The following is a 26432-nucleotide window of genomic DNA, read 5'->3' as shown; positions in this document are numbered from 1 at the left end:
TACCATCTTATGTTCAATCCTTTATTTCTAGTAAGTCCTAAGTGGGAACATTTCTTATGGCTATTAAATCAGCATCATGAAATTAAAATTATACTGTGGCTTGATGTATTGTATAAATAATTTTAAAGAAAGTGTGTGTGTGTGTGTGTGTGTGTGTGTGTGTATGTGTGTGTGTGAGAGAGAGTATGGGTGGATTTGTGCCATGGTGTATATTTGGAGGTCAGGGGACAACTTTGGGAGTTTGTTCTTGCCTTCTTGTTGAAGCAGGTCTCTCTTGTTGTTTCTCCTGCTGCACTGTATATTTCAAGCTGGGCTGGCCTGGGAGCTTCTAGGTCTTCTTGCCTCTCCCTCTCTGTGGTGGCAGGAGTGAGTGCTGGAATTACAGACACACACTGCCACCTCTGGCTTTCTGCGTAGGTCCCGGGGATTGAACTCTGGCAGTCAGACTTGTGCGCCCAGTACTTCTCCCCACTGAGGCATTTCCCCAGCCTTAGGCCCAGTCTTTAAGATATCTTAAGTATGTACAATATGCATTCATACTTTATTATTAATCACATAAATATTTGTTCTCTGCTTTTATATTGGGTTTAAATATTTTCCTACAAAATCATGATATTAACCTAACATTTTGATGTGAAAATTGTGCCTTTTATTGAACTGGAAGGCTGAGTTTCTATATTGTTTTGTTTTTATCTTTCTAATTATGTATGTTCAAAACCAATACTGTCTTTTTCACTTATAGGCTATAATTTAAATGGAAAACAGACTTCAAAAAGGAACCCAAATACTCTCTGATCTCTGCCTAAAACTCAGTTGAAAATGACAGTTGATATGGAAAGCTAAAATGCCCAAAGTTGGAACAAAATAAAAAACTAATCAAGTAAACCTTGAATATTAAGGAAAGTCAAGGTTAAGTCAAGGAAATACTCAACTGAAACAAAATGAAGAGATTATATTATTTCCTTAAAGAGTTTTGAGAATGAGATAGAGTATCCATTCAGCTAGAAGTAGGTCCTGGTGAAACTAGAAATTGAGTAGAATGATTTATCATAGCCTATCAGCAGCACACCGTGTTCCACTGGGGGATCCGGGAATCAAGCAGGTCTTCAGGTTTGCATAGCTATCAGCTTTGTCTGTGGAGCCACCTCACTGGCCTGTGTTTGTTTACCTTTTAGACAAGTGATGGGCTGAGTAATCTGAGTAATCTGATCCCCAGGACCCACAGTGTGGAAGGAGAACATTGACTCCAGTTTGTCCTCTAATGTGCACACACATACAGACACACAGACACACTAAATGAATAAATATAAACATTTTCAAAGCATGGAAAATGTTAGGGACTTCATTTATTCAAGAATTGATTGATTCTGTCAATAGCAGCAAGTCTGGGCCACACCTCTAAGCTGGTGGCGGTAGCACTCTGAGAAGGTCTTCTCAGAAGGTATTTACTCAGGAATTTCATGGTAAGAGCCAGAGCTGGAGTTTACTAAGAGACATTTTAACATAGATTCATGTGAGGATTAACCAAAAAAGGAAAAAGAGGCTTATGTGTCTTTGTGATAGCAAATATTTTATTTTTTTATTTTCTATGAACTAAAGTTTACTACAGTTTTCATTCATTCATTCATTCATTCACTTTTCATCCCAGTCTTAGTCCCCTCTCCTCTAGTACCAGTCCCACCCTCACAACCCCCTCCCCCATTATAAGTGAGTACATGTCTTTCTAGATTTGGGTTACCTCACTCAGGATATTTGGTAGTCCCACCATGTCTGCAAATTTTATGATGTTCTTGTTTTTAATAGCTGTATAAATGTACCACATTTTCTTTATCCATTCTTTGGTTGAGAGACATCTAGGTTGTTTCCAGTTTCAGGCTCTTGTGAATAAAACTGCTATGAACATAGTTGAGCAAGTGTCCTTGTGGGATGGTGGAGCATCCTTTGGGTATATACCTAGGAGTGGTATAGCTGGGTCTTGAGGTAGAACTATTTCCAATTTTCTGAGGGTCTGCCAAATTGATCTCCAAAGTGGCTATACAAATTTGCACTCCCACCAGCAATGGAGGGAAAGAGAAAGTATCTCCAACAAATGGTGCTAGTCAACTGTTGGCATGTAGAAGAATACAAATAAATCCATATTTATCACCCTGTATAAAACTCAAGTCCAAATGGATCAAAGATTTCAATATAAAAATAGATACACTAAATCTCATAGGAGAGAAAGTGGGGAACTGCCTTGAATGCATTGGTACAGGAGACAACGTCCTGAATAGATCACCAAACAGCTCATATTCCAGACCAACAGTTATTAGATGGGACATCAGGAATATGAAAAGATTCTGTAAGGCAAAGGACACTGTCAAAGGACAAAATATCAGTCTACATAATGGGAAAAGGTCTTTACTATCACTACATCTGACAGAGGGCTAATATCCAAAATATATTTCAAGAACTTGAATTAGATACCAACAAATCAGATAACCCAATTAAAAATGGGGTATAGAGCTAGCCGGAATTCTCAAGAGAAGAATCTTTAATGGCCAAGAAACACTTAAATGTTCAACATCCTTAGTCATCAGGGAAATGCAAATCAAAAAGACGCTGAGATTCCATCTTATACCCTTCAGAATGGCTGTGATAAACTCCAGTGAAAGCACTTGCTGGCAAGGATGTGCAGTATGTGTGATTTAAATGGCTACTGAAGTTACATCTCAAAGGGTCGTTAAGGAACTTTTTCAGTAAATGAGATCCTAGGGTGTTTTCTGATGTACGCTGGATAGGATTACAACTGGTAAGGTAAAACCATAGCTTGAAAGGTTGTGGGAATTTAAGATGTTTTTACTGTAAACAAAAGTTTACTTTGAAGGTGTTGTCATGCAGTATCAAATATTCAACCATTCTTCATCTAAAAATAAACAGGCACATGTATCTCAGAAAAACAAATAAAAGACATGTTTATCTTCTTGTTGGTTGGATTCCCAGACAGTCTCAGGTTTCATCTAGGCAAGGAGTGAGGCCAGGAACACATAACGTAAGAAGAGGCCACTGCTATTAAACATTCTTATCTGAGACACCTCCATAGCACTTCTAGAATTTTTGACTCAAGAGTCTTCTTTTCCTTCCCATGTCCCCTTAGCTTCCCCTGACTTTCTATCCTGCCTCAACTCAACAGAGAGCTAGTGAGCACAGTCCTTTGAGTTCTGGTTTTGTGCAAGAGAATAAGACAGAAGCTTGGTTTGGTAGGTGAAAAAGCCAATCTGTGATCATAATCCCACCACAATGAAGACCAATCTGGGGAACATAAAGGTGGGGACCACAGGCATAGGAGGTCTCCTCTTCATGTAAGACCTGAAGGCTGAAGAGAAATTAGGGAGGAAGAGAAAGAAAACAGGAGTTTGCCAGACCTGAGGTACTGTAATAAGACTACAGGACCTTCAAGGAATTTTCTGTCATTTGGGGAAGGTGAATTTCAAGCTTCAAGGAGTCCTGAACTTTAAATGCCACATCCAGCCATCTTGACTTTAACTAGGGCAGTATGGAGTCCCTGAAGGCTATATCCATGTTGCATTAATGAATCGTAACATTCTGCTGATTTGTGCTTTGAGCTACATGAATTCTCCCTGGTCCTCTGTTGGCTCCAGTGCTAATGCTGAGGAAACCCGCTGGGGTCAGCTTGGTTTTGCTGTCTGGCTCTAGAAGTAGCTTCCATGAAAGAGGTGAGATGAGCACGGGCTCAGAGAGATCGCACTGCCCTGTGCTTGTTGCTTCGCTCAGCATTCTTGGACATCCTGTAGAAATATGTCGTTTGCTGTATTTTCAGGCACTTGTGAGGTTGGAGGGTATAAATTTCCTTTTAGAGCTTGTGTAGCTGTATTATTTCTGTTACAGAAGTAAAGAGGAAATGATGTCACCAGATGTACGGAGCGTTTATTCACACTGAACACACTCACTGTTCATTTAAACAAAAAGATCATTTCTCAATTCAAATCGGAATATTCTAATTTAAGGCCTAAATCAGTTGTGTCATGATCTCTATGGAAACAAAGCGTTCCACTGTGTGGGAGCCACATAAGTCACTCATCTCTCTGTGTAGATGCACAAATTGTCCATGCAAATACTTCCCCCTTTTCCTCTTAAGAACTCTTTTTAAAATAGAGACTTTAGTCAGTGACACTTGCTTAATATGTCTTATGAAATTTAAGATTTCCATTTAACCCCACTGTCTTTGCCCACTTTAGTTTGAATAGAGCTACTGATTCTGTCTGAGGCACTATCTAGTGGGATCATTTCTTCTTATTGATCTTTGAGGGTCCTTTATATATGAATCTTTTGCCAGTTTCGCAGATATTAATGTTTTTCAGATTATCTTCTTCACATTTGGCGTTCACCACCTTTTCTCTCTTAGGTCTTTTGATGAATGAAATCCTTAATTTAAAGTCTAATTGTCAGTTCTTCCCTTTAGTGCTTGCTTGTTTGTACCTGGTTACATATTCTTCTACATGAAAGTTGAAATACAAAAGATTTTTCATCAAATGAAGTGTTCTTCATAGTAAAGAAAGAGTGAAGAGATGACTTGAAGAATGGAAGAAATACTTACAAATCATCTATCAGCTAAAGCGCTAATACCTAAAATATACAGGGAACTCAGGCTGCTCAATAGCAAGAAAAGAAACAATCCTATTAGAAGGCAGGAAAAGAACCTGAACAGACATTTCTCAAAAAGAGATACTGAGTAAGAGGCATGGTCCAACAAACAGTGCTGGCTATAGTGGCACACGCCTTAGTCCCAGCCCTTGGGAGGCAGAGGTGGGCAGAGGCTGAGTTTGAAGCTAGCATTGTCTAAATGGGGAGTTCTAGAAGGTCAGGACTACATAGAGAAAACTTGCTTCAAAAAAATCAAAATAAATAAAAACAAAAACCCTTAACACATTGAATTATCAGGGAAATGCAACCACAGTGAGCTATTGTTAAACTGGCTGTTAATGAAGAATGCATGGTTAAGTGTTGGTTACGATGTGGAAGGAAAGATTATATACTGTTGGAGACATTGTAAATGAGTCTGACGCTTTGCAAACACATGGAGCATCCTCAGAAACTAGAGTGGCCAAGACTCAGCAGCCTCAGTTCTGGATAGATACCCAAAGGAACTAGACTTAGTGACTGCCAGAGATGGCTGCACAACCATCTTCACTGCAGGATTACTCATGGTAGCCAGGGTGTGGAAACACTGAGGGCCCACTAATGAATGGATGGGTGGATGGATTAAAGAATGTGCTCTGTGTACACAGTGAAATACCATCCAGTCTTTAAAAAGCGGGAATTACTGCCATTTGTGATAATATGGATGAACCTGGGAGATAATATGCTGAGCAAAATAAGGTAGACAAATACCATAAAAAATCTCACTTCTATCTAAAAAAAAGTAGAATAGAACGATGGGTCCTGGCCTCTGTGTGGGGAGTTGGCAGGGAAAGGGAGACTTAGCCATAAGTTCTAGTTTGACTGTGAGTAGGATCTGGTGATCTGACATGCAGCATGGTAGTACTAGCTAAAGCAACACATTAGTCCTGCGCATTTGACAGGGACTGAGAGGGAGGAACGCTGCCACAGCACCAAGGAGTGTCTGAAGTGATGGTGTTTTCAGTCCTGCATCAAGGACACTTTGTTTTGTTTATGATTCTTGACTCCCTCTTTTTGGTGTTTCCCATGGGTACCCATTCTGATGTGCTGGATACAGTACTTTGTTTTCATATGTTCTTAGAAAGCATATATGTTTGTGTGTGTGTGGTAGTGTATGTATGTGTAGGTACTTCTGTGTGTACATATGTGAGTACCTGTGAAGAGGACAGAGCTGACAAAAAATGACATCTTCACCCATTGTTCTTCACCTTCTGTTCACCTCCCCTCTCCTCCCCTCCCTTCTTCTCCCCTCCCCTCCCCTCTCCCTCCCTCCCCTCCCTGCCCCTCTCTTTTATCAGGGTGCTGCTGTATACCCTGTGGGCCTGGAACTTTCTGTGTAGACCAGGTTGGCTTGGAACTCACAGAGATCTACTTCCTTTTACCTCCCTAGTGCTGAGATTAAAGATATGGCCCACCATACCTGGTTTGACCTTATCTTTTGAGGTAGGGGTCTCTCACTGAACTTGGAGTTTGCCAATTCAGATAGACTGTGCAGCGAGCCCCTGGGATTCTCCTGGATCGCCTTCCCAGACCTAGGTGTGTGCACCACCACATACAAATCTTTTATAGGGCTACTGAGGATCCAAACTTGGTTCCCCATGCTTGCACAGCGTTTCACTGACTTAGCCTCCATATCTTTAATGTGGTAGATGATATTGTATCACTAATCTCCTTGTTTTTAGTCTTTTCACATGACAGTTGTTTCTAAGAGCCATGTGTCCCTCATTCCCCACCCTCAGCTAACCAGACTTCAAATGCCACAACTTGTGGCTGTCACCCATAACCCTGGACAGATATTTGTGCATGTTCCTTTTTTTGTGAATAGGCGCAGGCTTATTACTTCTGGGTTGTAATTTGGCAGTACAACTGTAAGCATTGTGTGTGTGTGTGTGTGTGTGTGTGTGTGTGTGTCCTCTTTTGTAATTGGTCTTAAACATTTTCTTATTGAAAATTTCTACCAGGAGTCATTTATTATCTTTTTAAAAAACCTTGCCATTGGTTCCTTGTGAATTTTGCATCGTGCGTCCCCATCCACTCTTCTATCCCTCCCTTTGGACCTGCTCTCCACCCTTGCAACCTCCCCCCACCCCACCAACAGAGGGAAAAAGCATTTCCTAGCGGAAGCTGTAGTGTGTCCCATGGGTCCCCTTTGTCCATATGTCTTTGCTTGCACATGTTCATTGCACTGACTTGTTGGTCTGGTAGGAGGCTTCTACTGGGACTCCTGTTGGATAGCCTGTTGTCCCCTGTGTCGTAGAGACCCTGTAGTTTGGGGTCTGTAGGACTGGCCCCTTCCTGCACTTCATTCATCAGCTCATCTACGGGGTAGATGTTGGGGTGGGCTGATTCAAAGTCCTGGATTTGGGCCTGAGAGGAATCTGAGCTGGTCAGCCCAATGACTCTCCCACACCCTTGGGGCGGTTCACTGGCAATCCGCCCCCCCCCCTCCACTCCACTTGCTGCTATCAGGGCCAGCTCTACCCCGCTGCCCAGGCAAGGTGCAGGGCCTAAAGTGTTGCAGCTGGTGAGGGACTTGGCCAGTTTGTCCACTCTCATGCTTCTCATGACAACTCCCCCAACTGCCGTAGGTAGCAAGGGATGAGGTGAGGGGAGAAGGGCATCTCTCCGTCATCTGTGCCCCTGCCATGGCACAGCAGACATGAGAGCCAGGGCCTGCTCACATGCCCTGTGAGCCACATCCATGCCAGCTCCACTGTGTTGCTCAGGTGAGGGGCAGGGCCCACTCTCCGAGCACTGCTGTAGGTGAGGGGGAGGACCAGCTCTCTGCCTGCCTATTTTACCCTATTTTCTACAGCAGAATAAACTGCATAAATAGCATTAAATTTGGCCATTTACACATGGCCATTAACAAGTGTTTTCTTTGAATACACTGAGGGAAGTTTGCCTGCTGCCTCAGGACCTGCCCAGGGGTAGGCAGAGTGCCCTGGAAAATGGCTGTGGGTGCCCTATGGTAGCACCATGTGAGGTGCAGGCCTCTTTTGGCAGTCTGTGCTTCTCAGACTCTTCATCTAGTTATGACTACTGTGCTCTGCCAGTGAGGATATTTGAGTTGGTATTTGAGACTTCCTGCCTGTTCTGTTAAATATGTATTGAGTTTTAGAAACTATAAATATTCATTTCCCCATGTATAAACACTAGACAATATTTGACCAAGGGGAAAAATGGCCTTGGGAGGACATATCTCCCGAAAGGAGAGTTTTAGATTCCTTGTATGTTGGGCCCAGGCTGTGCTGGTCTTTGTAACAAGGAGCTGCAGGCAGGGCTCATGCAAGGCCAGGGGCCGACCCACTCCTGCCTGGCCTCTCCCTCTGACCATAAGGTCTGCACGGCCCCAGGGCTTCTCACATTCTCTGCTGAGGTTAGATTTGTGTATACATTCCCTCTTCCTTGTAGCTTTTTTCCTCCAACTCAAAGTTCCAGTCTAACATAAGCAAATAGTTTTCTTCCTTGATATTTTTATGAAAAACTGAAATTTAGAACTAGACAAAATAGTAGTAGAAACAGTGTAAAAATAAATATTAAAGAGAAACCAATATTGCTCTTTAGAATCAGTGTAGGCCAATTGTTGAGAAACTTTGTTTAGCTCTCCTGAAAGAAGACTAAGGGCCGGCCGGAGCCTCAGCTGGGGCTGCAGCCAGGTTGGACGGTTTATGAGGAAGGAATTGGACCGAGCATTTGTAACTGGCTCTCAAATAGCATTCATTCTGAAAACTGACTTAAACTTTTTTATAACATGGGTTTAGTTGGGTGGGTGGAAATCAGAGGACAACATCTAGGAATACTGTTCCCTCCACCCATCACATGGGTCTGGGGTTTGAGCTCAGGGGGGTGGGGTGGGGTGGGGTGGGGTGGGGAGGGGAGGGGAGGGGAGGGGAGGCAGGCCTGGCAGCAAGTGCTCTTACCCACTGAGCCATCTGGTAGGCTCCGAGCACTTTTTACCAGAAGGTGTAATTATATAAAGTTTTCCACTTGTTGTAGCAGTTAACTTCAGCTGTCAGCTTAGGATCTAGAATCACTTGGTAGACCATGCTGTGTTAACTGAGGAGGGGCCACCATTCCCTGTCTCTGTCTCTGTACTGCATAAATGGAGAGTAGCTGCTTGATCAGCAGCACATTTTCACCTGCTTCCAAAGGTGCACGTGTGGCATCCTGCTTTGCTTGCTTGTCAGCTTGGCACAGGCCGCAGGGTCCTCTGAGAAGAGGGAGCCTCTGCTGATATAAAATTCCTCCATAAGGCATATCCTTGATTGATGGTTGATGTGGCTGGGCCCCGCCCTCTGGGTTGTGCTGAGCCTGAGCTGGTGGTTCTCAGGTTTATAAGAGAGCAAGTTGAGCAAGGGGCAAACCAGTCAGCAGCGTTTCTCAGTGGCTTCTGCTTCAGTTCCTGCCCCAAGGTTCCTATATTGAGCTCCTGTCCTGATTTTCCTCAGGGATGGAGTATAACCTGAGAGTTGTAAGGTAAAATAATAAACCCTTTTCAAGTTACTTTTGCTAATGGTGTTTGTCACAGCAAGAGAAATGGTAACTAAGACTTGGTGTGACCAACTGCTTCAAGCTGCTGCCACTCCGACATCCCCACCTTGCTGGACAGTTACTGTGAACTGTGAGCAAGAATAAGCCCTTTCTCCCTTAAACTGCTTTTGTTGTGGTTTATTAGGGCAACAAGGAAAAAACCAGCAAAACAAGGCTAAGATGCCTCCATTGCTCAAGGATTTCTTCTCTCTTCTAGAGCCAAAGTGGGGGTGTGAAAATGACAGTTTGCATCCCCTTCCACTAATAGTGGCTGACACGACAGGCCTGGACTAAGTGCTGGTGGTCAGGGTGAGCTGCATGTCTGCCAGCTCACTTCCTCCAAACCACTGAACAGCTGGATGACTGCCTAAAAGTGATAGCGTTTAACAGGTGTAGGGTCAGAACTGAAACACCTGTCTGTCCAGCCTTCACAGTCCTGATACTTTGTACCTCATGGAGTCTTATTAGCTAGCCTAGAAAAACCCAGGCTTCCCTTTGCTGTCAGGATGCCAGGGGTGATGAGGTGGGCAGCCCGGCACGGGAACATTGTGAATGAGACTCCATGCTGTATGGGAAGTCTGTTGTAGGATGACCAGCTCCCCTGATAGTAAGACCTGAGAACCCTCAATCCAATAGGTTCATATACACGACTGACACATGTAAATGTGCCAGAAACAGATTCATTCTAGAGAGAGCAAATGTTTGGTTTTTGTTTTTATTATTATCATTCTTTCTGTTGTTCGGGGGCAGGGTCCTTGAAAGCACTGTGTATCTCAGGTTGGCCTTGAATCATCCTGTCTCAGCTTCACAAGTGCTGGGATTACACGATTGCACCATCACATCTGGTACTGATTTGTTAATTGGTGATTAGGATTCTACAATATCCAGATCGTCTATTTTTGCTGTGTACTGTTTCCCTAGGTGAGAAATCCATAAATAGCAGGACCTTCCATACCTGGGGAGACCTGTAAATTCTTCTTTTTTTGGTCTGCAAGTCTATAAGCCAGTAACCACTTTGCACTCTATGGGTCATGGGCAGCTTCTAGGCTGCACTTCAGGGTATTGCATCTCAGATTTCCACTACTGGATGTTGTCATGGGATCTGGTCATCCTATAACAGATTTCCCATTGCTTTGTTGTGTGTTTGTTTTTAAAGAATTTTTGTTTTATGTGTATGGGTGCTTTGCCTGTCTGTCTGTCTGTCTGTGCACCATATGTCTGCCTGGTGTCTGTGAAGTTGGGAGATGGCATTGGAGGCCCTGGAACTGGAGTTAGAAATGATGTGAGTCATTATGTGGTTTTCTGAGATGGGAACATGAGTCCTCTGCAAGGCAATAATTGCTCTTAACTGCTCTGCTGTCTCTGTCCATAGTCCTGCTCCTGTTTTCATTAATGGGTTCATTCTTATTAGAAAAATTTACTCTGAAAACTAATTTTTCTTTAATGTTTCTGGAAAATCTTTAGTTGCCACCAATAACAAATGCATTAACGTATCTAAGGATGAGATTCCATTTTGTATAATATTCCCCATTATGAAGTTAATGGCTTATTAGAATAACTTCTAATTCCCCATTAGAAGTTATTGCCTTAGTGTTATAAAAGAACTATTTCTAGGAAAATGGTGTTTATAGACTACCTTATAATGTGTTTTTATAAAGAATGATGTTTCATAGCTAAACTCTCTTAGAATGTCTTTGCTGTAAACCTTCAGTTACTCATTATCAGGCACTAAGTTAAGTACCTGAAATAACTGTTTAATCCAGACACTCTTGTTTGCTCAGCTCTGTGGGTTCTGGGGTAAGGACCTGAATAGCTTCACTCTAGCGTGAAGTTCTTTGAATTTGAGTTTGAATGAGATGACACAAAAGGCTTGCAGTAAATATTTGCCATTTAAGTTGACTGAAGGGGAAGTGGTAATGGGTAAATGGAGAAAAGAGGAATTAGGGGATGGGGATGGTTAAGTATGGGAGAAGGGCCTGGGAAAGCCTCTAGGATCTGCCTCTGGATAGTTCTTGTGCCACCTTGTGGGTAAATCTAGCAAGGACTAAGAAAACTCATACTGTCTACTAGGATGAGACACTTGGATATCAGAACTTTGGTCTAGGAGCCAGTGGTTTCAGATCCTGTGTTTTCACCAGCAAGTCCTGATTACGCCATCTCCACACCCTAGATCCATACCATCTCCATCCATGGTAGCTGCTGGGCCAGCCTCCACTCCCTCTGTTGTCACCTCGCTGTTCTTACCTTCCAACAGCCTGGTCTCCATACACAACCAAAGGGACTTTTATTTTGCTTAAGTCAGACTATACCATGGAAGGACAAAGAATATGATTCATATCTTGCATGAAAAATTAATAATAAATAGAACAGACTATACCACTGCTTTATAATATCCTGTACCTTTTCATGAAATTTAGAGTAAAATATAGATTTCTTGGCTTTCAACACTCTGTTTGATATGGTCTCTTCGTGCCTAGGGCCTCATCTTGTTGCTTCTAGTGCCTCACCATAAGTCCTCTCCCTGGCACTCTTCATTGGCTGGTGCTTGGTCATTCAGATCCCACTTCCACAATGCTGTCCCAGGAAGGCCTTCCCCAACCTCTCATTCTCAGTCAGGCAGACATATGGTGCACAGACAGACAGACAGGCAAAGTACCCATACACATAAAATAAAAAATCTTTACAAACAAACACACAACAAAGCAATGGGAAATCTGTTATAGGATGACCAGATCCCATGACAACGTCCAGTAGTGGAAATCTGAGATGCAATACCCTGAAGTGCAGCCTAGAAGCTGCCCATGACCCATAGAGTGCAAAGTGGTTACTGGCAGATTATCTATCTGCCATGTTCTCTGTTGATCTCCAAAGCCTAGGAAAGCCCCTCTGCACAATATGGCTACTCAGTTACAGTATGTTAAATAGGTAGGGACTGTTAGCCAGTTTCTTGATCTTATTTCATCTGAATATAGATTAGGTGATTTTGTCCTTGCCATATAGACCACGAAAGACCTACAGAAATTAAATGCAGACGGAATTAAGTTTTGTTCCTACAATTGTTGCTTCCCAGTTATTTGCTTGTTCTGTTCTAAACCTGAGTTTCTTCATTGCTAAAGTGGAGTTAATGCACTTGCCTAACACGCACAGAAGCCTCTGTCTGTCTCTAACATTGGTAATCTGATCACTTGGGATGTTGAAGGCTGAGAATCCCGAAGTAGCTCAGGGTTACCCTTCACTACGTGCTATGGTCTCTATGTTCGAAGCATAGGAAACACACACTGTCTCGGTGGTGATTGGGAGCTAAGAGGGAAAAGTAAAAGCAGGCTAGGGCTAGGAGAGACGGTTGCAGGGGTAGCCATTTCTAGTGCATTGCAGTTACTTGTATCCTTTGTTTTCCTCCCTCTCCTCCACCTGCTCCCCCCCTCTCATCCACCCCCTCCTCCCCCCCAGTCTCTCTCCCTCCCCCTCCCTCTCCTGGATCTTGCTGTGTAGTCCACCCTGGCCTCAGACTTTTAGGCAATCCTACCGAAGCCTCCCAAGTGTTGGGATTACAGGTGTGTGCCGTACATCTAGCGAGAAGCTTTCCCTTTTTGCCTCAAGTCCTCAACTCATGACAGAGTAACTTTACCTTGTAGTGTCACATATAATCAATATTAAGTCAGGCAAATAATCAAAACACATCCGATATGATTCATCAAAACTAATAATAATTTTTGTTATTTTTAAAAAGTTTTATTTATTTATGTATATGAGCACTCTATTTATACTTATGCCTGAATGACAGAAGAGAGGATCAGACAGAAAAGGGCACTGGATCCCATTACAGACAGTTGTGAGCTACCATGTAGTTGCTGAGAATTGAACTTAGGACCTCTGGACAAACAGCCAGTGCTCTTAACTGCTAAGCCATCTCTCTAGCCCAATCTTTGTCATTTCTAATCAGTCATACTTATCAAAAATATTTTAAATTGCTAAGATACAAATATATATCTTTGTTTTCTGACACTTTAGTGTTACTGTGTGGTATGTGTGTGTGTGTGTGTGTGTGTGTGTGTGTGTGTGTTAAGAAACGGCCTCATTATGTAGCCCTAGCTGTCTTGGAACTCACAGAGATCTGCCTGCTGCCTCCCAAGTGTTGGGGTTAAAAGCATGTGCCACCACATATTCTTAAATTGTAATTGTGTACATTTGTTTATGTGTCATGGCATCCATGTGGAGGTCAAAGGACAAATTTGTAGATTCAGTTTTCTTTTTCTACCTTTACCTGACCTACGCTCCTAAGGATTAATCTCAGGTCATCAGGCCTTCAGGGTATGCGTTTGACCTATGCAGCCATCTTTCTGCCCTGAATCTTACAATCTTTAAAAACAAATATTTTTTAATTAATTAATTAATCAATTCACTTTACACCGGGCATGGTGGCAAACACCTTTAATCCCAGCACTTAGGAGGCAGAGGCAGGCAGATTTCTGAGTTTGAGGCCAGTCTGATCTACAGAGTGAGTTCTAGGACAGCCAGGACTACACAGAGAAGCCTTGTCTCAAAAAAAAAATTAGTAATAATAATTCACTTTATATCCTGGTCACAGTTTTCCCTCCCTCCGTCCCTCCCTCTGTCCCTCCCTCCCTTCCTCTGTCCCTTCCTCCCTCCCTCCACTGTGTCCCTTCCTTTCCCATCCTCCTCTCTCCTCAGGAGGGAAGACCTTCTATGGATTGCAGCTCACCTTGGCACATCAAGTTGCACAGTACTAGACACATCTTTTCCTGTTGGGGCCAGACAGGCAGCCCAGTTAGGGGAAAGGGACCCAAAGGCAGGCCGCAGAGGCAGAGACAGCCCTGCTCCTTCCTGCTGGAAACAGTAAATCTTCATAAATTAAAAAAATACTTAAATCAGTTTTTGAGTTTAGTCTTTTAGATGTTTTGTTTTGTTTTGTTTTGTTTTGTTTTGTTTTGTTTTGAGACAAGGACTCATTTAGCCCAGGCTGGCCTAAACTCACTGTGTAATCAAGGCTGGCTTTGAACCCTTCATCCTCCTACCTCCTGAATGTTTCAGGTTACAGGTGGGTACCACCACGCTCATCTTCAGTAACTATTAATTTGTGACTAATGTTTTGTCAACTTGACACAAACAAGGGAGTTTGTGTCTGGGAAGAGGAAACTGCCTCTGTAACACTGGCCTATAGGCAAATCTGTTAGCCATTTTCTTGGCTGATGGTTGATATGGGAGGGCCCAGCACACTGGGTGGTTCTACCCCTCAGCAGATGTTCCTGGGTTGTATGATAAAGCAAGCTGAGCTAGCCACTGAGAGCAAGCCAGTCAGTAGCATCGCTCTATAATCTCTACTTTAGCTCCTGCCTTGAGATCCTGCTGGACTGAAATCTGCAAGGTGAACTAAACCCTTTCGCACAAAGTACTTTGGTCATGGTTTTTGTTTTTTGTTTTTTGTTTTTTTGAGACAGGCTTTCTCTGAGTAGCCTTGCCTGTCCTGAACAGTAACTGTAGACCATATTAGCCTCTAAATTATAGAGATCCACCTGCCTCTGCCTCCCAAGTGCTGCTGGGGTCAAAGGGTATGCAGCCACCATCACATCTGGCGTGTGTATGGTTTGGATCATAGTAATAAAACACAAACTAGGACACAACTCTTTATTGTTGTTAGTAGTGGTTTTTAGAGACAGGGTTTCCCTGTGTAGTCCAGGCTGACCTGGACCTTGCTCTGTAGTCCAGGCTGGCCTTGAACTCAGAGATTTGCCTCCTTCTTCCTCTCTGCTACAGTGATTAAAGGCATGCCCCACCATGCCCAGCAGGACACAACTCTTGAACATACTGTTGTGTCTTTATTATCTAAAACAATCTAAAAATGTCAGCTACATTTGAAGCTGAAAGATAAAATAAAAGCTATGTTATTAAAATTCATTTGAAAAATGACTATTTTATTATAAATAGTAAATGTGAAACCTAGATTAAAGGAGCTGTGACCTGAAGTACTAGGTCAGTTTGATTTTGAGGCATGAGAAAAGGATGGATGCAGGAAGTCCAGGGGCCCCTCCCTTTTCTGGAGCAGACAGGAAGGTGTTTACTCTAAGGACCTGTCACTTACAGCTGCTCACTGAGTGATGTCATCAGAGTTCCTGGTGGGGGTGATTTTTTTGCTAGGTGGTAATGGTGGGGAAGGAGGTGGGCACAGGGGTCAGTAGCTGTGTGATTGTCTGGCTGGACTGACACTTTGCTCCCTAGAGGTCCTAAGATCCGGATATTCCCTGCAGACAGGATGTAAGGCTAAATGTAGTCTAGTTATAAGTAAATAAAATGTTCAGTGGTCAGATAGATTTGCTGAAACATGGGCCTTTTACAGCAACACTGCAAAAACCTTACAGTGTCTGAACATGTGTTCTTTATTTTTCAGTTACTTTAGTAGATGGGTTAGTTTTATAAGTTGAGACCATATAGTTAGGGCTTCTTTCCTAAAAGTTATCTCACCAACTTTTTCAAAGACTTTTTTTTTTAAATGCATGTTTGTATATGTGAGCTTGTGTACCACATTTATGTAGGAGCCTACAGAGGTGAGAAGATGGTGTCGGATCCTCTGAAATTGGAATTAAAGGCAGTTGTGAGCCCAGTGTGCTAGGAACAAAATCTAAGATCTAAGTCCTCCACAAGAGCAGTGGGCGCTATAACCCCCCCCCCCCACCACCACCACCACCAGCACCTTCTTCAGCCTGTCTCACCAACAGGCTGAGGCTTTCATTTGTTTCCTTTTTTCTTATTTTGAGACAAGGTTTCTCTGTGTAGCCCTGGTTTTCCTGAACTTGCTTATAGAGCAGAGAGGCCTGGAACTCAGGGGCGGGCCTGTTTGTCTGCCTCCCATTGCTACTCACTAACATCTGGAGTAGGTCATGTGCTCCATGTTCTTTGCCTCTGTGCTTCTATCTTGTCCCTCACCTTGACTTAACAATGTAATTTTATTTTGTTTTGTATATTTTTTCACTGAATAGGCTGAGCTGGCTTGAACTCTGAATCCTACCTCAGCCTCCTAGGTCCCTAGGTCCTAGGATTATGGGCATGCCATCAGGTCCAGCTGTGTGTTTTATGTATGCTTTTTCTCTAATCAGTAGAATTTAAATATCTTGTTAATTGATAACTTTGATTTTCTTCTTAAAATTTTCTTAACCAATCTGCCTACCATGCCCCTCCTCCACCCCTCCCCCACCCCTCCCCATCCCCTTCTCCCCCTTCCCCTTCTCCCCCTTCCCCTTCTCCCCTTCCCCTTCTCCCCCTTTCCCTTCTCCCCCTTCCCCTTCTCCCCTTCCCCTTCTCCCCCTTCCCCTTCTCCCCCTTCCCCTTCTCCCCCTTCCCCTTCTCTCCCTTCCCCTTCTCCCCTTTCCCCTTCTCCCCCTTCCCCTTCTCCCCCTTCCCCTTCTCTCCCTTCCCCTTCTCCCCTTTCCCCTTCTCCCCCTTCCCCTTCTCCCCCTTCCCCTTCTCCCCCTTCCCTTTCTCCCCCTTCCCCTTCTCTCCCTTCCCCTTCTCTCCCTTCCCCTTCTCCCCTTTCCCATTCTCCCCCTTCCCCTTCTCCCCTCTCTCCCCTCCCTTCTTGTCTCCTCTCCTGAATGCTGAGGATTGAACCCAGAGCCTACAGTATCTAGGAATTCTTTAACTTTTTAATTTTTTTTTTTATTTTTGAGACAAGGTTTTACTATATAGCTCAGGCTGGCCTGGAACTAGTGATGTAGACCAGGCTGGCTTCCAACTCTTAAAGATCTGCCTGCCTCTGCCTTCCCAGTGCTAGACTCACCCAACAGCTCTTTTCTTTAAAAAAAAAATACATTTAGTCATTTACTGTGTATAAGCAAATTCACTGCACAGCATACAGGTGGAGGTCAGAGAACAACTTTTGGGACTTTTGGTTTTCTTCTAATGTGTGATTCCCGAGGAACCTGAGGATTGAACTCAGGTTGTTAAGCATAAGCATTACTTAACACCAGCATTAAGTGTCTTTTACCCTTGACCCATATCACTGCCCTAATGATCTAACAGCTCAATATGCTTACTTATTTATTTTTTCATTACACACACACACACACACACATACACACACACACACAACTGAATTTTTCTGTGTAGACCAGGATAGCCTTAAACTCACAGTCCTCCCAAATGTTAGGACCATAGGTGTGTGCTAGCCACACCAAGCTGGTACTATAAAATGTGTGATTATTGCCTCTGAATGTAATCTAATAGTTTCCTGTACATTTTGTTGCATGATTTTTCAAGTATCTCTATATACTTATTTCCCACTTCCTTCTGATTTAGGAATAGTGCAAGTCAATATTTTAAATGTTTACGATATGGGTGTTAGAGTGATGGCTCAGTAGTTAAGAGTACTTACTATTACAGAAGACCCAAATTTGGTTCCCAGCACCTGGACCACATGTTATACAGCTTACAGCCACCTGTAATTGTAGCTCCAGAGTATCTGATGTCCTCTTTCAACCTCCATAGTCACCTGCATGTCTGCACACAGACACATACAGTAAAATAAATCTCTTTTTTAATTAAAAAATTCTATTTTATATACACGAGTATCTGCCTATATGTGCCTGTGTGCCATGTGTTTGCAGTGCCCATGGAGGTCAGAAGAGGGCATTGAATCCCTAGACAGCAAAGCTGGGAACCCAACCAGGGACCCCAGTAAGGACGGCAAGTGCTTTTGACTCCTGAGCCATCTCTCTAGCTCTAGTAAAAGAAATCTTAAATAACAAATAAACTAAAAACAGGAATAAGAATGCAGTGGTACACATCTGGGATCCCAAAATTCTGGAGTCTGAAGCAAGCAGATTGTGCATTTGAGGCTACCTTGGGCTACATGGAGAGTTCCCTGCTGGCGGGAATGGTCTAAAGGGCCTATCTCAAAAACACAGCAATGCAGGGCTGCCACAGCGGTGTGGCATATAACAAACAGAGCTGTCATAGGGACGAGGCTTTGCTGCTCTCACTTAGACTTTGTTCGTATACTCCTTAGGAACTAGCACTGAGCCCAGGCCTGTGCTCTCTGAGTCCATCCCCAGGCCTCAGCCTTCCCTCTTAGTTTCTGGTTCACTCCATTGCTGTCAGAGAATAACAACAGTTTTCACATGATGACTGTTTTTAAGGTTTCAGATCATCTGCTACAGTCATCATGTTTTGGCTTTTCCCCCCCTGATTAAGCTTTTAAACTGCTTTTCTTTAAGCATTGTCTGTGAGGGACTGACAGCTGAAGTACAGGACACAGATCCGGTAACTGCTCCACCTTGTGCAGTAGAAACATCTTTGCTGTTGGTGCTTTCAGTGCTCTGTTATATAACTACCCGTCCTGTAGAGTGTGATAGTGACCTCCCACCTTTACCCCTGCTGAGTAGGTGACCTCCCACCTTTACCCCTGCTGAGTAGCCCCACTACAATTGTTGGTGCCTCAGTCTCTGTTTGTTGGACTTTTATTCATTTCTTGCTTTAAATTTTACTCATAAAAAGCCAGCAAGAGTTCATCCTTCACACTACGGCTAGTAGTTCTCTTCTACTCCTAGTTAGCCACTGTTGTCGTGAAAAGATGCTTATTTAGAATTTTGTCAAATGCTTTTTCTGCATCAGTTGAGATGATCATGTGGTATTTTCCCTCCACTCTGTTAGTCCATTATATTTGCTGATTTTCATACATTAGTTCATCCTGATATCCCAAGAATAACTCTCATTTGGTGAATGATATATCATCATTGGCATGTGTGTATGTGTGTATGTGTGTGTGGGGGTGTATACATGTATATGTGTGTGTGTCCATGTGAAGCCAGTAGCTGTTGGACCTGTGATTTCGTTTGCTTTATTTTTTGCTGTACTTTTCACTTGCTGTCTGCGCATGAGCACGAGCACACGGGCGAGGCAGGCCTCCACTGTCTGAGAACTGTGTCAGAGCAGTTCTGCAAACCTGAACTTTCTCCTTCTGCCTTTATGTGGGTACTGAGGCTCAAACTCAGGTTGCTGACTCAACATCTCACCTTATGAGATAGGATCTTTCACTGGCCTAGAGCACATCAGTTTGTCTAGACCGGTGAGTACCAGAGATTCACATGCCTTTGCCTCTGCCATGTTGGCTTTTTGTTTTTGTTTTTTAAGGAGGGTGCTTGGTATCAAACTCAGATTCTCATGCCTGTGCAGCTGCTACTTTGCCCACTGAGCCCCCAGTCCAGGTATAACCATGCAACCAGACTTTCGGCTACTTTTCTACCACCTTTCTCCATCCTTATTCTCCCTTTCCAACACTAAGTAGGAGAGAAAGAAGGCTAGGGGCGGGGGCGGTGTCGATATCGTTAGATTGTTTGCTGATAAGGGGCATTGAGATCCTTGGGGCAAAGTTTGATCTTTGCTATCAAGATATCCAATTTCTTCTTCTCATCTCTTTGCACATGGCTAGTTGACAAACCACAACAATGTCAAACACACACTTGCAGAAACTGTCTGCTGCTGGTGAAATCACGCCCCTGCTAGAGCAGGAGCAGCAGGAGCTGCTGTGGACAATCTAAGGTGGCCCTGGATCCCATAGCTGGGATGAAAATGAAACCACACTGTAACATTCTGTGTTTATAAAGAAACCAAAATCCTCACTATGTAACCATTTTAATATGCTACTGGGTTGCATTTGCTAATATTTGTTGAGGATTTTTATATCCAGTTCCTATGATTGGAAGAATATTGGTGATATTCTTGTATCTCTATCTAGTTTGGTGTCAGGTAATACTACATTTACAGAACGACTTGGGAAGTATTTCTGTCTCTTCAGTTGTTTGGGACACTTTGAAGAAGATTGTTATTAATTCTTTAAATAGTAGAATTCTTTCATGAAGCCATCAGTCCTAGGATTTTTGTCTATTCAGATTTTCTGTATGGATGTGATTTAATCTCAGTAAGTTTTGTGTTTCTAAAAATGTGTCTGTTAGATCCAAGTTATCCATAATTAAATAAAGGTGCATCGTGTTCATTGTATTCTATAATCTTTTTTTATTGCCAGATAATTTGAAGTGATATCTCTACTTTCATCTGTGATTTAGTGATGTGACTCTTCTCTCTTTTCCCTTTGTCTATCTAACTAAAGGTTCATCAACCTGTTTTTTTCCCTAATAATCACACTTTGGCTTTATTGGTTTCTTCTATCATCTATTATTTCACTTTATCCCTATACTAATCTTTATTATTTCCTTTCTCCTGAAAGCTTTGGTAATGTATTATTTTTTTTAGTTCCTTAAAATATAAAGTTAGTTTGATAATTTGAGATCTACTGTGATACTTATTTTTTTAAAAATTGTGTGCACGCATGCTTGTTTAAGTTGTGGGTGCCCATGGAGGCCAGGGCAGGAGATGCCCTGGAGCTGGAGTCACAGGCAGCTGTGAGCTGCCTTGCCTGATGTGGGTACTGGCAACCAGACTCAAGTCCTCTGTGAGAACATTGTGTTCTCTTACCTGCTGAGCCATCTCTCCAGCCCCCTCCACTCTTAATGTAAATGTGTATAGATAAAAATCTGCCCACACCACCATTTTTACTGCTACCTAGTTGGTCAGAAGTCAGTGATCATAAGCAACAGTTATGATTAGAACACCAGTTTCTGAGATTTGGAGGTATGACCATGCTCTTTCCTGACATTTATATTCAGATTGGTCCAGAAACCTGTGCACACTGCCTGCCATGGAGTGAAGTCTGGCAGGCTGGCACTAAGAGTGAAATTGACTGAAACTGACTACAGAGGATAACAAAGAGCTATCCTAGACACGGTTTGCCAGAGCAGTATTGCTTGGGTAGAAAGCGTCTGACGTTTCTCACACTGCCATCCACCCTGGTCTGTCATTTGACTGTCCTGGCTTCAGCATTTATTTGTGCCCCTTGTTACCATGGTATCCCACGGTGACTTGTCCAGGACCGCAGATGCCTCCTCCAACACTCAGGCTCCTTACCTTTCACTTTTCTAGAAGGCTCTCCATTCTTCAGGCTTAGGTCTGCAATAGTGATCTGTATTCCTCTAATTCCTTTTGAAAAACAAAATTATCACAAGGCAAAAATCAGGAACTTAATCAGTGGTTCATAATTAGTTGTTCATAATTATTGGTGTCCTAGTTAGTGTTCACCACTGCAATAAGCACCAAGACCAAAGTCACTTGGGGAGGAAGGGGCTTATTTTATTCTATAGCTTACAAGTCCGGCATTCAGGGAGGGCAGGGCAGGAGCTCTGCAGACGTGGAGGAGCACTGCTCACTGGCTTGCTCCCGCGCAGCTTGCTCAACTTGCTTTCTTATAGCACCAAGAACCTCCAGCCCAGGGTGGCGCCACCTACAGTGGGCTGGGCCTTCTCACATCAGTCACTAATTTAGACTTGCTAAAAGTATCTTGGTGTGACTCTAACCAAACAAGTGAAAGTTCTATACGACAAGAACTTCAGGTCTCTGAAGAAGGAAATCGAAGAAGACCTCAGAAAATGGAAAAATCTGCCATGCTCATGGATTGGCAGGATTAATATAGTTAAAATGGCCATCTTGCCAAAAGCAATATACAGATTCAATGCAATCCCCATCAAAATCCCAACTCAGTTCTTCACAGAGTTAGAAAAAGAATTCTTGTTATTCATCTGGAATAACAAGAAACCCAGGATAGCTAAAACTATTCTCAACAACAAAAGAAATTCTGGGGGAATTAGTATCCCAGACCTCAAGCAATACTACAGAGCAATAGTATTAAAAACTGCATGGTATTGGCACAGGGACAGGCAAGTGGACCAATGGAATAGAATTGAAAACCCCGAAATGAATCCACACACCTATGGTCACTTGATCTTCGACAAAGGAGCAGAAAACATCCAGTGGAAAAAAGATAGCCTTTTCAACAAATGGTGCTGGTTCAACTGGAGGTCAGCATGCAGGAGAATGCGAATTGATCCATTCTTATCTCCTTGTACTAGTGGATCAAGGACCTCCACATAAAACCAGTCACACTGAAACTAATAGAAAAGAAACTAGGGAAAACCCTTGAGGACATAGGCACAGGGGAAAAGTTCCTGAACAGAACACCAATAGCTTATGCTCTAAGATCAAGAATTGACAGATGGGATCTCATAAAATTACAAAGTTTCTAAGGCAAAGGACACCATCAAAAGGACAAAACGGCAACCAACAAATTGGGGAAAGATCTTCACCAACCCTACATCCGATAGAGGGCTAATATCCAATATATACAAAGAACTCAAGCAGTTAGACCCCAGGGAACCAAATAACCCTATTAAAAAATGGGGTACAGACCTAAACAAAGAATTTTCACCTGTAAAAAATTTGGATGGCCAAGAAGCACCTTAAGAAATGCTCAACATCATTAGCCATTAGGGAAATGCAAATCAAAACAACCCTGAGATTTCATCTCACACCAGTCAGAATGGTTAAGTTAAAAACTCAGGAGACAGCAGGTGTTGGCGAGGATGTGGAGAAAGAGGAACACTCCTTCACTGCTGGTGGGATTGTAAGAAAGTACAACCACTCTGGAAATCAGTCTGGTGGTTCCTAAGAAAACTGGGCATGAGACTTCCGGAGGACCCTGCTATACCTCTCCTGGGCATGTATCCAGAGGATTCCCCAGCATGAAATAAGGACACATGCTCCACTATGTTCATAGCAGCCTTATTTATAATAGCCAGAAGCTGGAAAGAACCCAGATATCCCTCAATGGAGGAATGGATACAGAAAATGTGGTATATATGCACAATGGAGTACTATTCAGCAATTAAAAACAATGAATTCATGAGTTTTTTAGGCAAATGGATGGAACTGGAAAATATTATCCTAAGCGAGGTAACACAATCACAAAAGAATACACATGGAATGCAATCATTGATAAGTGGATATCAATTAGCCCTGAAGTTCTGAATACTGAAGATACAATTAGCATATCAAATGATTCCCATGAAGAAGGAAGAAGAGGGCCCTAATCCTGGAAAGGCTTGATCCATCATTGTAAGGGAGTACCAGGACAGAGAAAAGGGAGGGGGAAAGACAGGAGAATGGATTGAGAGAAGAGGACTTATGGGACATATTGGGGGGGGGGGGAACTGGGAAAGGGGAAAGCTTTTAGAATGTAAACAAAGAATATAGAAAATAAATATTTAAAAAAAGGCATTTTATCAATTGAATATCTTTCCCAAATGACCTAGCTTATTTCAAATGGACGTAAAAGTAGCCAGGACAATCAGCTTTTTCATAGTTACAATTATATGTAGGTTACTTAAGCAGGTTTTGTTATTTTTTTTTTTTTTACTTAGTTTATGACTTGAGAAGAGTAGTTGGCAGGAGATACTTTATAGGAAATATCTAGTTCTTGGGTGGTTGTTCTACATACGGAATCACAGCATCACCTAGAGGCTTACGGTACGGGATCTCTTCAGCACAGAGAACCCCAAATTAGATTCTTCAGTCTGTCTCTTCCTCTAGGCCTGGCTTTGTCTCTTTCTGGATAGAAGTCTAGTGTAGAATATGTATTAGAATACGTGTGTGTGTGTGTGTGTGTGTGTGTGCGCGCGCGCGTGCGTGTGTTTCAGTCCCAACTTCTTCCACTCTTGGGTTTCTTTGTGAAAAGCATAGACTACACAAACCTTCCGGTGGCTCTGAGTTTGCATCTTGGGGTCAGGATCTAAACAGAGAATGGATAACGGCAAGCACACCGCATCCTAGCCTGTGGCCTTACGCAGAGCACTTAATCTGGCCGGCCAATGAGCCCCAGGATTTGCCTGTCTCCATCTCCTTGGGATTACAGACACATCCAGATTTTTTTGTAGTTGCTGAAGCTCTCAGCCCTCATTCTCTTCCAGGAAGCACTTTGCTGACTGCTGTCTCCCCAGGCCTGTGTGTATTAGTGTCGTGTTTAATGTCAGCCTTTCCTGCAGTTTAGAATTGATTAACCCAGGCTGTCATGCTTCTGTAAAAGAGGAGTCAGCCATTTCTCAGAGAAGCTTCTGTGACTGACATCCATTGTTCTGACTACAAGATTGCATTATTCATGTGCCATTTTGCATGTAAGATTTCATTAACCTTCCTGGGCGGTGGTGGTGCACAACTTTAATCCCAGCACTTGGGAGACAGAGGCAGGCGGATTTCTGAGTTTGAGGCCAGCCTGGTCTACAGAGTGACTTCCAGGACAGCCAGGGCTATACAGAGCAACTCTGTCTTGAAAAAACAAGCAAGCAAGCATACAAACCAACAAAAAAAAGATTTCATTATCCTCCAGGAAAATGTGGGTATGGTCTATAGGGACTCTCAGTATTGATTTAGTATCTACTCTTATAATCTTACTTGATCTTTGTAACAAGTGAGAAACTGTGCCTGAGGAAGGGTGAGTAATTGTCTGGAAGTTCTACTGGGCAGGAGACAGCCACCCTGAGATCAGATATATTTCCTTCTGCTTTCCCTGTTTTCATTTCTCCTGGGAGTTTTCAAGTGTGACTGCAGTTCCTCTTACTTAGCTAATATTTGTATAAAGTTTAGAGTAGATATCAATGTCACAGATAACTCTCTGTGACATTGAGTTGAGAGAGAATAACATAAGCAAATCTCTTTCTTACAGGTATTGGTAGCTGATGTGCAGTTTGGCCCCATGAGATTTCATCAAGACCAACTTCAGGTATTATGCTGTGATGATCGCATTTCAATTTTCTTTAATGAGGAGGGTATTTAAAATGATATATTTAAGGTAATTTGTTTTTCTATTTAGGTACTAGCACTGGGTCATGGTTAAATTTCTTAGACTTGGTAACAATGTTATCACCCTTTCCTTAGGATTACACGGTGAGGTTAAAATTCAGGGTTACAATAAAAGGGGAAGTGTATAATTGTGCATGCACTCACATGTGTGATACATTGAGAGGAAGGAAAACCAAAGTGGCAAAAGGCCAAGGGGCTCATTAATCTAGAGGAAGAATATTTAAGACATTGTCATTCATAACTTTTCTGTAAGTTTGAATTTTTCCAAAATGAAAAGTTAAAACATAGCCTCTTCCATTACACCAAGTTTGTTGTTTTGGAGACAAGGTCTTATATGGTCCATGTTGGCATCAAGGGACTGGAAAGACAGTTTAGTGGTTAAGAGAACTTACTGCTCTTGCAGAGGACCTAGGTTCAGTTCTAAGTGCACACAGAGTTGATTACAACTGTCTATAACTACAGTGCTAAGGAATCTGACTTTCTTCTGGGACTCTGTGGGCACTTTTACACATGTGGTGCAGATATGTATATGCAGGTGAAACACCTGTACCCATAAAGCAAAAATAAAGAAATCTTTAAAAAGGGATAAAATGCAGCCAAGTTACTTCTTGCACATGAGCTGTGTTGCTGTTGTATTTTAACCTTGTGAAGAAGGCTGACAGAGGCGTGGTCTTGGCTCCTTGCTCCTGTGGTATTTGAACAGCTGGGCAAACTTTCAAGGAAGTAAAGGATATCTTCCAGTTTTGTAGTCGACCTCTGTCTGCACGGCTGCTCCGTCACCACACAGCCTCTGTTGTCTATGGAGTCTAGCCCTGAAGGGGTTGAAGCAGAGATGCTTTGAACCTGACTTGGCTGGGAGGCCTGGTTGAGTAGTGGAGAGGCACCAGACCCAGGCTTTCTGTGGTGTAGGCCAGGCACCAAAACACGCAGTTACCAGCACAGATACACAGGTTGCCTGGGCTCTGTCCATGTCACCTGTAACATTGTAGAGCTCAAATCTTCCCTCATATTCAGATTAACTTTTCTACATGGAGGCAGTGCATGACATTTGAGTCAACACTTGTTATGTACGTCATTTAAGGATGATGTGTCCCAACGGTATTTCACTTGCATTTACCATCTGAGGCATTTCCCTAGCATACCAGCCTTGTCATACTTAGTTAATTTTCTGTTTGCTAACATAAATATTTGTGTTTTGATCAATTTTAAGATAAAAATGTTCTGACAAGTCTTTATTGAGTCCTATCAATTGCATTATCAACAAGAGAAGTAAGCATATGTTCCAAGTGCTTGGACTTCCAGCCTGGACATTTCAGCATCAACTGGTGGGTGAATGCTGATGTCCCTGAGTTATATGTAAGAAAAGAATGTATATTTACAGATGTTATGTTCATAACTTGTGTCCTAAATGTTTAAGAATTTTCTGTGGCTTCTTTAAAAATGACAGTTATAACAAGATTTTTAAA

General features: G+C 42.7%; 1 protein-coding gene across 1 annotated transcript in view; it reads left to right on the top strand.

Annotated features, from left to right (window-relative positions):
* Pde8a (phosphodiesterase 8A) overlaps positions 1-26432 on the top strand; it is a 130878-nt gene that overhangs the window by 55108 nt on the left and 49338 nt on the right. The window contains exon 2 of the mRNA XM_052159720.1: positions 24830-24886. Coding sequence (XP_052015680.1) covers positions 24830-24886 — 57 coding nt within the window. The remainder of the gene's footprint in view (positions 1-24829; positions 24887-26432) is intronic.

The sequence above is a fragment of the Apodemus sylvaticus genome, chromosome 1 (genome assembly GCF_947179515.1).
Source record: "Apodemus sylvaticus chromosome 1, mApoSyl1.1, whole genome shotgun sequence".
Taxonomy (NCBI): Eukaryota; Metazoa; Chordata; class Mammalia; order Rodentia; family Muridae; genus Apodemus; species Apodemus sylvaticus.
This window is presented reverse-complemented; position numbering and strand designations above follow the sequence as displayed.